At 40.8% G+C, this 15,734-nt stretch overlaps 1 protein-coding gene across 4 annotated transcripts in view; it reads right to left on the bottom strand.

Moving 5' to 3' along the window:
- NUP88 (nucleoporin 88) overlaps positions 1-15,734 on the bottom strand; it is a 36,667-nt gene that overhangs the window by 13,629 nt on the left and 7,304 nt on the right. For 3 of the 4 annotated variants that reach the window (XM_068530622.1, XM_068530624.1, XM_068530625.1), the window contains exons 5-8: positions 8,703-8,789; positions 5,764-5,940; positions 1,543-1,729; positions 905-1,052 (exon numbers count right to left, since the gene is read on the bottom strand). In XM_068530622.1, coding sequence (XP_068386723.1) covers positions 905-1,052; positions 1,543-1,729; positions 5,764-5,940; positions 8,703-8,789 — 599 coding nt within the window. The remainder of the gene's footprint in view (positions 1-904; positions 1,053-1,542; positions 1,730-5,763; positions 5,941-8,702; positions 8,790-15,734) is intronic. The other variant, XM_068530623.1, reaches the window with a different exon arrangement.

The following is a 15,734-nucleotide window of genomic DNA, read 5'->3' as shown; positions in this document are numbered from 1 at the left end:
TTAAGTCAGGCTGCTACAAGATTGAACTCCCTTTCTCTGGACTGGAGAGAGGAAAACTATGAAAGGTACACGCAATTATTCCACACTGAGTAAGCTTTTGTTCCTCATTCTTCACAGGGAGGAAGACTAGATCCTAGAGGAGACTCTGAGAAACTGTTGAGGGGCAAAAAGGATTATAGGATTTTTATGTCAGAAGGGACCTTAGAGATCATCTGATGTTATCCCTATTATTTTTATGTGAGAAGTTGAATAAATGTCCGATACTACAGAGCCTATTAATGTTAGAGCTATAACGAAAACCTAGGACACTCCAGACTCCTAGTTACAAACTCCTTCCACTGAGCCACGCTGAGTCTGGACAACACACAGAACACATTCTTTGACTGTCTCAGCAGTTTATCCAAGAGCGCCCTAGATGAACAGAAATAAGTTGCCAGAAGGATCTGGTGCCAACCCAGGTAAGTTAAAGCAAAAGGAAAAAAGATAAAAAGGAAACATTCAAATGGTTATGGGTATAACAATATGTTCGAAAATGAAGAAAGATATTTTAAAGAGATACCTTAATACCAGTATAATTTTATTTTTAAAGTTATTTTTAAAGTTTATTAAAGTTTGCATACATTTAAGAACTTGAATCGTGAAACCTCCTTTTGGTTGGACCAGGAGAAAGTCACTGTTATAAATCTGAGTGGATCCAGACTGAAGACCACTATCCTAAAACTTGGGGAATTTGCTTAGTCTTTCTTGGACCTACAGTGCAATGTTGTAATTAAAAGGCCAAAAGAACCCAGTCAACTTTTTAAAGGTTGGAACTACAGAAAAAATAAATTACACAGAAATAGCCTGTGATAATCTTAGTACAAATATAATGAAATAAAAGAACTAAGTTTAGTGAAAACTTTACCTCTGTGAAGTCTGATTGGACAGGAAAAGTCAGAATCAAAGGGCTCGTCCTCTCCGGATGCCAGTTTCAGGGCAAGCTCCAACTCCACACACTCAAACACATACAGAGAAGGAATGAGGTCTGCCCTGGAATCCCAGGACTTTTCTGACTGAAAAAAAGGCACCGTAATTTTAGTGTTTCATGTTCCTTTGAAAATGTACACAACTAAAAACAGAAGCAAAAAGCTGGATCAAATAGTGCTTTCAAACTCTTAATTCCACCCTCTATTCCAACAGTGCCTTGTTATTCTTAAAAGCGAATAAAAGGCCTCTCTTCTTTTAGGAAGTTGTAAATAAACAAGTTTAGAGAAGAGCCAGTTCAGTGATTCAAAGGTTCTTTATACCTGTCACCAAAGGTGGCAAAATAGAGTTCAGAAAGAAATATATAGGTCACTGGACCAAGTAACCTGGGCACATTTTAACTTCCTTCAATTCAAGTTTTTAAAGTGGGCTTCAGTTACTGTTAAGTGTTAAGTTTTCAAAATACACATAAGTGCCAAATAGAAACTATAAAATTCCTCATATACGAAACATTCATACTGGTCCAGGAACTATCCCTGGTGTTGGAGATACAAGTATGCCCACAGCAGCCCGACTTACTGTTTGGTCATCTTCTTCTTCCCCTTCCAGCACAACACAGTGATACAGCATTCCTGATTCAGTAGCAATCACCAAGATGTTGGGGACACATGGTAAGCAGAGTACAGCACAAGCATCATAACCATAGTTATCTTCAGCTGCAGGATGCATGGGCAATGGGCCTAACAGCTTTCCCACACTCCCAGGGCTAAAGAAAGAGCGAAAACATACTTGGGAAATGTTGATAGAAGACAACCATGCTCATCACTTAAAACCCTTTTTGACTTTGTCTTTCCCCAGCTATCATACACTAATTAAAAATATAGTATATTCCCAATGTCTCCACTTTCTCATTTTCCCACTCAATTTCCACCTCTTTGGTACTTCTCAACTGGACATAATTTTGCCCCCAAGGGGACACTGGCATGTGTCTGACGACATTTTTGGTTGCCACCACTGGGAGGAGGGGGAGAGGTTACTGGTGTCTAGAGGCCAGAGATGCCGCTAAACACTGCCCCACAGGGCAGTCCCCTACAACAAAGAATTATTCGGCTCAAAACGTCAATAGTGCAGAGGTTGAAAGACCCTGCCCTAAATTTACTGTGGTTTATGCCTTCACCACTCCACTGGAAGCTACTCTCTGGCAAAGGTCACCATTGAGATTCTAGTTGCTAAATGCAAAAAAGGCCCTTATCTCGACCTTCTGTAGCATTTATAACTGGTTAACAATGACTGCTTTGTAATACCCTTAACATCTGTACATTCTTTCTCCTAGTTTTCTCTTCCTACCTCTCTGAACACACCCTTCTAATACCCTTTCCTAATTTCTGTCTCTTAAATATTTGCACTGTCCCGGATTCCACTGTAAACCCTCTTCTCTTTTCAAAATACACACTTATATAAGCGCATATTAGGACTTCCCTGGTGGCACAGTGGTTAAGAATCCACTTGCCAATGCAGGGGACACGGGTTGGAGCCCTGGTCCAGGAAGATCCCATATGCTGTGGAGCAACTAAGCCCGTGCGCCACAACTACTGAGCCTGCACTCTAGAGCCTGTGAGCCACAACTACTGAGGCCACACGCCAAGAGCCTGTGCTCCGCAACAAGAGAAGCCACCGCAGTGAGAAGCCCACACACCACAACGAAGAGTAGCCCCCCTGCTCGCCACAACTAGAGAAAGCCTGTGCACAGCAACGAAGACCCAACACAGCCAAAAATAAATAAATAAATTTATATATTAAAAAAGAAGAGCATATTAACTATGCCTGGTTTTAACTACTACCTGTATTCTGATGATTCCCAAAACTTTTATTCTGAAGTGCAGCTTATCTTCAGACCCACTATTTAATTGGATTAGACAAATACACTTACTGAGTGCTAGATAACACCCCCAAGGAACTAATGGTTTAGTTGGGGAAGCAGACATTTAACTAGAATTACTATAACACCTGTAATAATGCAAGGATTTACAGGGTACAAAGCAACACTGAAAGGTACAAAGCAAGTGAGATATGTAAGAAAGGTATCAAAAATAAGATCAATGGGAACAGCATATTCTGGGAAGGGGTGGTGAGCATTCCAAGCTAGGGAGCAGCATATATCCAGCCCTGGAGGAATGAAAGGTGAAGAATTAACAGGAAGGAAACTTAGCTTGGTATGATGGGAGGCGAAGTGCAAAGTCTCAGGCAACAGAACAGTAGCTGGGCAGATAATCAGGACTGGCTTATGAAGCAGACAGTCTCGTATGCCATGTTAACGTGCTCAAGAGTCTCTCCGCTGGATGACAGTGTGTCGCTAGAGGCTTAAATCAAGAGTGACAGAGTTTCGCTTTACTAAGATTAATCAGACAGCAGTGAGGAGGATGACAAAGAGGGGACCAAAACGGGATTCAAGGCAACTATTTAAGAGAAGAATGATCCAGGCAGAAGATGATGAGGGTCTGAAGCAAGGACAGGGGACTAGAGAGACGGGTATATACATTCAAGAAATTTTCACGGTAAAATCAATAGAATTTTGGGACCAGACTGGATTTAAGAGGATGTAGAAGATGACTTTCAGGTTGTGGGCTAAGGTTACTAGGTAGATAATGTGGACAAATAAGGGCCAAGTAGTTTGGGGAGGAAGGGTAAGGGAGAGTAATAATGTTACCACAAAAGCCTCCCAAGACAGAGATCATGTGTGAAAGGCAGAGAACATTTCTGTCCAGGAGAACAGGATTGACAGTGACTCCTCACCATTCTGCAGTCTATAAACCTCTTTCGTCTTTCTTATTTATCTTTTTCATTTTGCATCCTCTCTTCTCTCTCCTGGATTCACTTCTGCCCCCATTTCTACCTAGTGAATCCTTCAGGTCCAAGCTTCTGTATTACCATCTTCTAAGTCCTCCAAGACAGGCAGCCTAAGCACTTACTCTGTCCCACTCCCAGAGCACCCTGTGACGCCTTCAGCACATCACGTTGTACTACAGTTTTGGTTTGTTGTAGGCCTTTCTGATAGACAAGGAACCACATAGCAGGGACTCTGCCTTCAACCTTGTATTCCCATATTTTGCCACAGAGTGAGCCCTGAATGAATATCTGTTGATTTATAAATAAATAAATTACAATGTTCAGATTCGGGCCGTATGCCTCTCTAGTTACAAATTTTCCCAAAATTCTTATCCTCTATTGACTCTAACTCTCACCATAACAGACGATTCTTATTTCTTTATTTTACCTGTATTTTCTCTCTAGTCCTGTATTTCCAACTGTCCATGGAATATTTCCAAATTAGTTGCCCTTCCTGACTTCATTATTTCTGTTAATGGCTCACTCCCTTATCCAAACAGCAACAAAGTCTTATTGATCCTTCCTTTGTAGTATGTACTATGTTCATTTCTCCCTTGCATTACCACCCTAGTTCAAACGCTTACAGACCTTAAACTAAAATTCGGAAGTTACTTTAAAAGTCCCTCTGCTCCAGTCCCTTTCCTAACCAATTGTTTTATCCTTCTCCTGTTTAGAAACCATCACTGGCTTCCTACTAACCTTTTCCTACAGAAAAGACTCCACGTCCCTCAACTAGGTATTTAACTCCACCACAGTTTCCCTGGACAGGTACTTCCAGCTTTATCATTAGACGCTCCCTACCTGAATCTTCTGCTCTAGCCCCAAGTGTCTAATCATTGGACCTTAAACGACATTTGCACTTGCCTGTTTTCATACTTGACTTCATGCTGCTCTTGTGACTAAAATGGTCTTACCCTTCCTTGATGCTTCATTTAATCCTGCTTTAAAGCCTTAAGTCTCATATGACATCAGTCCTTCTCTATGAAAATCTCCTTAACTTCTTCAGTCAGAATCATCTCTCCTTCCTCTGGGTTCTTATTATGCACCACGAATGCAGTACGAGTCATTATCTTTCCATGGTTATGTATGTCTTTTCCCCACAACTGGGACATAAAGATACCAGATTACCATGTCTAACCATCCCCATGGTGCATTGTTCACATAAGATACACAATACAGATCTTCCTTGACTTACGGCGGGGTTACGTCCCAATAAACCCATTGTTAAGTTGACAATATTGTAAGTTGAAAATGCATTTAATACAACTTACCTACCAAACATCATAGCTTAGCCTAGCCTACCTTAAATGTGCTCAGAACACTTACATTAGCCTACAGTTGGGCAAAATCATCTAACACAAAGCCTATTTTATAATAAAGTGTTGAATGTCTCATGTAAGTTATTGAATACTGCGCTGAAAGTGAAAACCGGAATGGCTGTAAGTAAATCAGCTGTTTACCCTTGGGATCGTGTGTCTGACTGGAAGCTGTGCTAACTGCCCAGCACCACAAGACAGTATCAACTGAGTATCACCAGCGCAGGAAGAGATCAAAATTAAAAATTTAAGGTACAGTTTCTACTGAATGCATACTGTTTTTGCACCATCGTAAAACCGTAAGTCTGACTAAGTTGGGGACCATCTGTAAATACTTTTTTGATTATCCTTTGTGAACACAAATCCAGTCTTATCTTAAGTGATTATCCACGAATTCTATAGAACTTACCCAAATAATATGAGGAAATGAAAGGTCAAATGATCTGTATCAACTTTCTCTTCAAAATATGCAAGCCAGCCTTGAAAGGCTGCAATACTTCCACAAACTCAAAAACATGGACCCCAAGTGCAACCATGACAATCTATACTGGAGCACAAGCTGGGCTTTCATTTCAGGTGGGTTACCTCCTCAGCTTACCTGTGCAGCAGACTAACATATGTAAGGAAAGTCTCCCCATTCTCATATAAGATGTACAGGGGGTAAGCCAATACTTCATCTTTGCCTTTTTGTCCAAATATGTTCTTCGGGACTGCCGACAACGGCCCAAAGTCAAATGCAACTGCTGTCTCTCCTAGAGATGCGGTGTAAGCCCTTCTGAAAAGAGATTTTAAAACCAACTGGTTGGAAACGAACACAGAAATAAAATGTCCAATAACAGCAGGTGGGGATGGAATTTGTATTCAATGGAGTGATAAGACAAAAAATTGTGATTATGAAGAATGTTAAACAACATTGGAAAATTCTCATAAAATTCAATGAAAGAAGTAGGCCATAAAATTATATAAAGTTGAAATATACAATCACACAAACAGTAAAAATACACACATACAGACATGCGTAAACACAGAAAAGAAACAGGAAGAAAACACATAAAGATATCAACAGTTATCTCTAAGCAGTAGGAGGCATTCAGTCCACGAATATCTACTAAATATTACTAAGCGCTCAGTGCCTCTGGTTCTGGGAAACGTCAGTGACTTGAACAAAGGCCCCCCTCTAACGAGAGAGACGTCCACAGAGAAGCCAACCACATAACACAGAGCCAGAAGATGACGTTATGAAGAAAAATAAAGCAGGGGAAGAGAGTACTGATGGAGGTGCTGCTTTAGGTGATCTGGGAAAGACTCTGATAAGGTGCTATTTGAGCAAAGATTTGAAGGAAGTAAGGGAGCGAGTCTGTGGTCACGCAGAGAAGGAGCAGTTCAGGCAGAAGGAAGGACACATGCAAAGACCAAGGAGGGCGGTGGCAGGAGTGTCTGAGGAATGGCAAGGAGGCGGAGTAGCTGGAGCTCAGAGCCTGGGCAGCGGGAGCACTGAGCTGGAGGGCTGCAGCCAGCGGGCAGAAATCAATGGAGTGCGGAGAGCGGGGAAGTACAATGAGCTGATTTATACCGAAAAGTAGCACTCTGGCTGCTATGCTGAGGACAGACTACAGGAAATTTTAAAGTATTTCATTTTCTTCTTAATACTTTTCTTAGTTTTCCCAATTTTCTACAACAAACATACATTACCTTTATAATCAGGAAAGACAAATGACAAAACATGCTGTTTTTGTATTTTAAAATTTAGTATAGTTTGTTATTCAAAAAGATTCCAGTTTAACACAAGGTTAATGAATATGGTTAAAATAAAACCACAATTTCATATAGCTGAGAAAGTCAACATCATTCCAAGCTGTTATAGGTACCATATCTTAGTTTCTTTATCACATGGAAAGGTATATGGTATCAGGAGGCAAAAAGTGAGGAATCCCAAAATCCAGAATAAAAGAACTGCCTGAGTTAAACTAAAAAATTAAGACAATGAATGGAAACAAACAGACAAAGCAGTTATTTCAAAGAGACTTAAATACCAAGCCATCCAAACTTAACTGGAGCTTAATGAATATAGTAATATTTCTAATAATGGTAATAGGTATCAATTAATGAGTACTTACTCTGTGCCATGCTAAGCACTTTTTATGCATGATCTCATTTATTCTGTACAATAATCCAAGTAAGTGGTCACTACTTTTTATATTCATGGAATATACCGTCATGGAAATGACGCTTAGTGCAACTGAATAACTTGCCCAGACGCCACAGCTGACAAGCGGCAGAGCTGAGACTGGAACCCACCAGGTGTTGACGCCAGAGCCAAAGCTCTTAACTACTGTGTTTGCTCTACGGCCTCTCATCTGGACAGGGTGCCTGGCAAAGGAGGTTGGAAAGCAATGGAAATGCACTGCCGACACCAGAACAGGACCTATCAACTCGCAGAGGCAGGTATTTCCCCACTGTGGAGATGGATGGATGCGAGGTTAAGGAGCTGGTGCTATCAGACATTAAAACCATTGGACTGAAACTTTCAGTTGTGGGACTATTAAAGAGAATTAAAGTGGTCCCAGGCTGGTGGCAACCTCTGACTCCTAGCAGAAGCAGATGAAATTCTTCTCTGGAGGAACACACCCCCAACTCAGGCTCTCAACATTTCAAAACATTAAGATCAAGTAAACATAAGTTCACAACGACAGATCAGCAATCACAGGAAGAAGCGACCACGATCATGGGGCAGGAGGAAGAACACACACAGATTTAGATCCCCACCTCCCCAGGACTTCAGACACTGAAACTGTCACATACAGAATAGCTGTATATAAAATATTCAAAGGAATAACGGTTAGAAAAACAAAAATAAAGAAGATTATTAGATATGACCATCATGGAGACATGAAAAGAACTAAATGGAACTTCCAGAAATATTGCTACTAAAGGCTTCTCTCTACATGCACACACTGTGGGTGATCATGTGTGGTAATCACCGGAAAGACTGATCAGGAGGCCAGAGGAATGGGGTTTGTAAGTTCAAAGGGTGATTCTGTTAGTGGTCAAAGTAGCCAGGAACTTGCCCCTGTAGTGGGTAAGAAAACATAAAAGAAGCCAGGGTCACAGGAGAATCAGAAGGGCTCTCTACGTTCTGCTCCAGCTTCTGGGGTACTAGGTGCTGGGGGTCCAGCAATCTGCCCATCCACACTGAGTGAACAGCTGGCAGGCCTCCAGCCCAACACTCTCACCTTCCACCTTTTCTGTAACTTTGCAATATTATAATTCATTCTCTTATTCAAGATACAACAGGGAATAAATTTCAGCTATTCACATTTTTGAACTTTCTTGATAAAAGACCAAGTTAGTAGTTATAGTGACATTCAGATTTGTAACTTTTCGTTACCTATTCATATCGCCTATTTTTGCTTATTTCTCACATTACCAAAAAGCATGCTAAAGGCACCTTTGGAAAATCTTGCAATCTGCTAAAACTGCATTTATAATCCCGATAAACTAATTTTAAAAAATTTCATGACACAAATAAAAACTTACCCTTTACTGAGTATCAGACTTTCCTCTTCTGCTTCTGAAAGTACAATGACCTTAGTGGGTGTCTGGGGCTCACGTAGAGAGTAAATTCTAGCAATCAAAAGAGAAGAAAGCCAGTACTTAAAATTCTCTTTCATTTCCCAAAGTTCCTCTTTCCTTTCCATCTACTCAGTTTCTGAGAATTTTCCTACCAGTTATCACAACCATCTGCCAAAGATCTTGCTGTTACTGACAAAGTGGCCTACTTCATTTGTTCCATAACAACATAAGAGGAAGGCTTCCCTGGGACATGAAGAAATGTTCTCTACTCTAAGCAAAATGCCTCATCAGCCTTCCCCAACCACCACACCTCAGTCCTTAGCCATATTCACCTTGTCTAGTCATCTCACTACTGCCTCTAAGTTTGCCAGCTTCCCTTCAGTTATACCCATCTGTCTCTGCCTATGAGACACCCAATCTCATCAGGGAAGAAACCATTTCTCACTCTTCTTTATATACCAACTGGCCAGCACAGTGGGTGACTTTTAGCCTGCAATTTGTACATATTTGTGTTATATAAAGACACAATGTCTTCCCTGCTTTCTCAAGAGGTTAGTATAAAACTAAAAGAAATTTTTTTACCAAAATCATTTTATTTAAAATAAATTTGGGGGAAATTCCCTGGTGGTCCAGTGGCTAGGACTCTGCACTCTCACTGCCAGGGACCCGGGTTCGAACCCTGGCTGGGGAACTAAGATCCCGCAAGCCACACAGTGTGGCTAAAATAATAATAATAAATTTTCCCAGCATATATAGCTATTGTTAAAAGGAGAAAAAAAATTTTAAAGGCCAGTAGTATCATTATTAGAAATCCAGTGTCCCTCTTAAAGTCTTTATCAAGTTAATCACTTATTTTGTCTGACCCCACAAAGAATTTTTAAACTTAGTTTGTTCCATTATCAATAGAATGTCATTTAATAAACGTTTTTAATGAAAATTTGATCCAATTGAACACACCATTCATTGTGGTCTTCCTAGCTGCCTACAAGCATTACTGACTTCAAAATACAAATAAGTCCTATAAATTGTAATGCGGAACAGTGAAAGGAAAAGTAAATGCAACAGGGCACTGAGTGGGAATTTCTTGTTGCCCTGAAACTGTCAATAGGGTCAAAGCTTAGGAAAAGAGTAGTGTTAAATACCCAATATTTTAAAAGGAATCTTCAATAACTGAGGCCAGATACCTCCTTTAGGGCTTAATGTGAGGAAGACCTAGACCTACACTATCTCCTCACAATCTCCTTTTCCAGCTTACGTAAGACAGAAGGTGTCAAGAGTCCTTAAGAGTATGGTACGATGTTTGGAATGTGAGGGTCCTCCTTCTTTCTTTACCCCCAACTCCAGAGCCAAATGGGTGGGCAGGAAAGGCCCTAAAAGAACCAGCCAGATTTAGGGGTACCTGTAATAAGGGGAAATGGGTATCTCATTTCCTAGCTGAATGCCAGATGGGTTGTCAAAATCTACAGGCCACCAAGGCAAGGGAATTCTTGGGTGATTCTGACATGTCATATCCTAGGGTTGGGGGCATGTGAACACTCTATGGTATCTACTCCAAATATGGAAATTTCTGAAGGAGGTAGGCTGGGACAGCATAAGAAAGGACTATAGTGTAGTATGCCCAGTTCTGTGGCCCTTGGAGGGCAGGGAAAAGGACCTTGGCAGTTACCACGGCTCCATATGAAAAACCACAACGGTTAGGTCGAGAAGGCAGGAGATACCAAGTTTAGGGATAGTCCATCTTGACAGAGGGTTCAGGGCATGGACAGTTGGTAGAGTCAATGGGAAACAGAGCTCCTGAGTGATGGAGGGAGCTGAAGGCCAAACACTGCCCCTGAAAAAACCACACACCAATCTGTGCAGAGACTATCACATCAACAAGAGGCCACCAGCAGCTGAGGGAACTAGATTAAACCAGGAGTAGGGATATGCCCCCTGCCCTTCACTGATGGACAGCCAGTTAGGTAAGATGTATGCCTCAGCTAGCACACTCTCTTTACCCCGCCATCGAGGAGTCAGACCCAGAGGAAGGAGGAACAGCTCTCCTCCTTACACTTCACCCCCTACCTCAAGGTGCTGGGGTAGAAAGAAGAGTCAAAGAGCAGATCATGCCCTCTCCACTCATTTCAGATCCCTCAAGGTCTGACCTGTGATAGGATCAGGATATAGTTTTGAAATGGATTTGAGATCAGAGTTTTAAACTGAACAGACTAAGTTTTAATAACTGAAAGTAACCAGAAATCTATGAGGTCTGTGTAAGAAGCCATTAAAGGATCAACCATTTGGCAGTAAAAGAAGATGTGGTAGAGCACAGTCCAGGCAGTGATTAGAAAAAATAAAACTGCAGGTATCTGTACATCAGTCAGTCTCCCCAACAAACTTTTTACATAAGGCAGATCCAGAAAGTTAACTGATAATATAATAGAGATCTCTGTAGGATTAGGGCATTTAATCATACAATGCAAAACCTGGAAGGGGCTTTAGTAAATGATCAAATGAAACCTGCTCATTTGACAAACTGGAAACTGAGGTGCCCAAGTTTTTAACATCCTGAAGACAGAAGTGACACTGGGACAAGAACTCAAATCTCGGAGGAGGATTAACCAAGATGGCGGAGTAGAAGGACGTGCTCTCACTCCCTCTTGCGAGAGCACCAGAATCACAACTGGCTGCTGGACAATCATTGACAGGAAGACCCTGGACTTCACCAAGGAGGATACCCCACGTCCAAGGACAGAGGAGAAGCCACAGTGAGACGGTAGGAGGGGCGCAATCAGAGTAAAATCTAATCCCATAACTGCTGGGTGGGTGACTCACAGACTGGCGAACACTTATACCACAGAAGTCCACCCACTAGAGTGAAGGTTCTGAGCCCCACATCAGGCTTCCCAACCTGGGGGTCCGGCAATGGGAGGAGGAATTCCTAGAGAATCAGACTTTGAAGCCTAGTGGGAATTGACTGCAGGACTTCGACAGGACTGGGGGAAACAGAGACCCCACTCTTGGAGGGCACACACAAAGTAGTGTGCGCATCGGGACCCAGGGGAAGGAGCAGTGACCCTGGGGGAGACTGAACCAGACCTACCTGCTGGTGTTGGGGGGTCTCCTGCAGAGGCGGGGGGTGGCTCTGTTTCACTGTGGGGACAAGGACTCTGGCAGCGGAGGTTCTGGGAAGTGCTCCTTGGCGTGAGCCCTCCCAGAGTCTGCCATTAACCCCTCCAAAGAGCCCAGGTAGGCTCCAGTGTTGGGTTGCCTCAGGCAAAACAACCAACAGGGAGGGAACCCAGCCCCACCCATCAACAGTCAAGTGGATTAAAGTTTTACTGAGCTCTGACCGCCACAGCAACAGTCAGCTCTACCCACCACCAGAGCCTCCCATCAAGCCTCTTAGATAGCCTCAACCACCAGAGGGCAGACAGCAGAAGCAAGAAAAACTACAATCCTGCAGCCTGTGGACCAAAAACCACAGTTACAGAAAGACAGATAAGATGAAAAGGCAGAGGGCTATGTACCAGATGAAGGAACAAGAAAAAACCCCAGAAAAACAACTAAATGAAGTGGAGATAGGCAACCTTCCAGAAAAAGAATTCAGAATAATGATAGTGAAGATGATCCAGGACCTCGGAAAAAGAATGGAGGCAAAGATTGAGAAGATGCAAGAAATGTCTAACAAAGACCTAGAAGAATTAAAGAACAAACACCTAGAAGAATTAAAGAACAAACAAATAGAGATGAACAATACAATAACTGAAAGGAAAACTACACTAGAAGGAATCAACAGCAGAATAACTGAGGCAGAAGAACGGATAAGTGACCTGGAAGACAGAATGGTGGAGTTCACTGCTGCGGAACAGAATAAAGAAAAAAGAATGAAAAGAAATGAAGACAGCCTAAGAGACCTCTGGGACAACATTAAACGCAACAACATTTGCATTATGGGGGTCCCAGAAGGAGAAGAGAGAGAGAAAGGACCAGAGAAAATATTTGAAGAGATTATAGTCGAAAACTTCCCTAACATGGGAAAGGAAATAGCCACCCAAGTCCAGGAAGCGCAGAGAGTCCCATACAGGATAAACCCAAGGAGAAACACGCCGAGACACATAGTAATCAAAGTGGCAAAAATTAAAGACAAAGAAAAATTATTGAAAGCAGCAAGGGAAAAACGACAAATAACATACAAGGGAACTCCCATAAGGTTAACAGCTGATTTCTCAGCAGAAACTCTACAAGCCAGATGGGAGTGGCATGATATACTTAAAGTGATGAAAGGGAAGAACCTACAACCAAGATTACTCTACCCGGCAAGGATCTCATTTAGATTTGATGGAGAAATCAAAAGCTTTACAGACAAGCAAAAGCTAAGAGAATTCAGCACCACCAAACCAGCTCTACAACAAATGCTAAAGGAACTTCTCTAAGTGGGAAACACAAGAGAAGAAAAGGACCTACAAAAACAAACCCAAAACAATTAAGAAAATGGTCATAGGAACATACATATCGATAATTACCTTAAACGTGAATGGATTAAATGCCCCAACCAAGAGACATAGACTGGCTGAATGGATACAAAAACAAGACCCATATATATGCTGTCTACAAGAGACCCACTTTAGACCTAGGGACACATACAGACTGAAAGTGAGGGGATGGAAAAAGATATTCCATGCAAATGGAAATCAAAAGAAAGCTGGAGTAGCTATACTCATATCGGATAAAATAGACTTTAAAATAAAGAATGTTACAAGAGACAAGGACACTACATAATGATCAAGGGATCAATCCAAGAAGAAGATATAACAATTATAAATATATATGCACCCAACATAGGAGCACCTCAATACATAAGGCAACTGCTAACAGCCATAAAAGAGGAAATTGACAGTAACACAATCATAGTGGGGGACTTTAACACCTCACTTACACCAATGGACAGATCATCCAAAATGAAAATAAATAAGGAAACAGAAGCTTTAAATGACACAATAGACCAGATAGATTTAATTGATATTTATAGGACATTCCATCCCAAAACAGCAGATTACACTTTCTTCTCAAGTGCGCACGGAACATTCTCCAGGATAGATCACATCTTGGGTTACAAATCAAGCCTCAGTAAATTTAAGAAAATTGAAATCATATCAAGCATCTTTTCTGACCACAACGCTATGAGATCAGAAATGAATTACAGGGAAAAAAAGTAAAAAAGACAAACACATGGAGGCTAAACAATACGTTACTAAATAACCAAGAGATCACTGAAGAAATCAAAGAGGAAATAAAAAAATACCTAGAGACAAATGACAATGAAAACACGACGACCCAAAACCTATGGGATGCAGCGAAAGCAGTTCTAAGAGGGAAGTTTATAGCTATACAAGCCTACCTAAAGAAACAAGAAAAATCTCAAGTAAACAATCTAACCTTACACCTAAAGAAACTAGAGAAAGAAGAACAAACAAAACCCAAAGTTAGCAGAAGGAAAGAAATCATAAAGATCAGAGCAGAAATAAATGAAATAGAAACAAAGAAAACAATAGCAAAGATCAATAAAACTAAAAGTTGGTTCTTTGAGAAGATAAACAAAATTGATAAGCCATTAGCCAGACTCATCAAGAAAAAGAGGGAGAGGACTCAAATCAATAAAATCAGAAATGAAAAAGGAGAAGTTACAACAGACACCGCAGAAGTACAAAGCATCCTAAGAGACTACTACAAGCAACTTTATGCCAATAAAATGGACAACCTGGAAGAAATGGACACATTTTTAGAAAGGTATAACCTTCCAAGACTGAACCAGGAAGAAACAGAAAATATGAACAGACCAATCACAAGTAATGAAATTGAAACTGTGATTAAAAATCTTCCAACAAACAAAAGTCCGGGACCAGATGTCTCCACAGGTGAATTCTATCAAACATTTAGAGAAGAGCTAACACCTATCCTTCTCAAACTCTTCCAAAAAATTGCAGAGGAAGGAACACTCCCAAACTCATTCTATGAGGCCACCATCACCCTGATACCAAAACCAGACAAAGACACTACAAAGAAAGAAAATTACAGACCAATATCACTGATGAATATAGATGCAAAAATCCTCAACAAAATACTAGCAAACAGAATCCAACAACACATTAAAAGGATCATACACATGATCACGTGGGATTTATCCCAGGGATGCAAGGATTCTTCAATGTATGCAAATCAATCAATGTGATACACCATATTAACAAACTGAAGAATAAAAACCATATGATCATCTCAATAGATGCAGAAAAAGCTTTTGACAAAATTCAACACCCATTTATGATAAAAAGTCTCCAGAAAGTGGGCATAGAGGGAACCTACCTCAACATAATAAAGCCCATATATGACAAACCCACAGCAAACATCATTCTCAATGGTCAAAAACTGAAAGCATTTCCTCTAAGATCAGGAACGAGACAAGGATGTCCACTCTCACCACTATTATTCAACATAGTTCTGGAAGTCCTAGCCACGGCAATCAGAGAAGAAAAAGAAATAAAAGGAATACAAATTGGAAAAGAAGAAGTAAAACTGTCACTGTTTGCGGATGACATGATACTATACATAGAGAATCCTAAAACTGCCACCAGAAAACTGCTAGAGCTAATTAATGAATATGGTAACGTTGCAGGATACAAAATTAATGCACAGAAATCTCTTGCATTCCTATACACTAATGATGAAAAATCTGAAAGAGAAATTATGGAAACACTCCCATTTACCATTGCAACAAAAAGAATAAAATACCTAGGAATAAACCTACCTAGGGAGACAAAAGACCTGTATGCAGAAAACTATAAGACACTGATGAAAGAAATTAAAGATGATACCAACAGATGGAGAGATATACCATGTTCTTGGATTGGAAGAATCAACATTGTGAAAATGAGTATACTACCCAAAGCAATCTACAGATTCAATGCAATCCCTATCAAATTACCAATGGCATTTTTTACGGAGCTAGAACAAATCATC

This window comes from Eschrichtius robustus, chromosome 20, assembly GCF_028021215.1.
Source record: "Eschrichtius robustus isolate mEscRob2 chromosome 20, mEscRob2.pri, whole genome shotgun sequence".
Taxonomy (NCBI): Eukaryota; Metazoa; Chordata; class Mammalia; order Artiodactyla; family Eschrichtiidae; genus Eschrichtius; species Eschrichtius robustus.
This window is presented reverse-complemented; position numbering and strand designations above follow the sequence as displayed.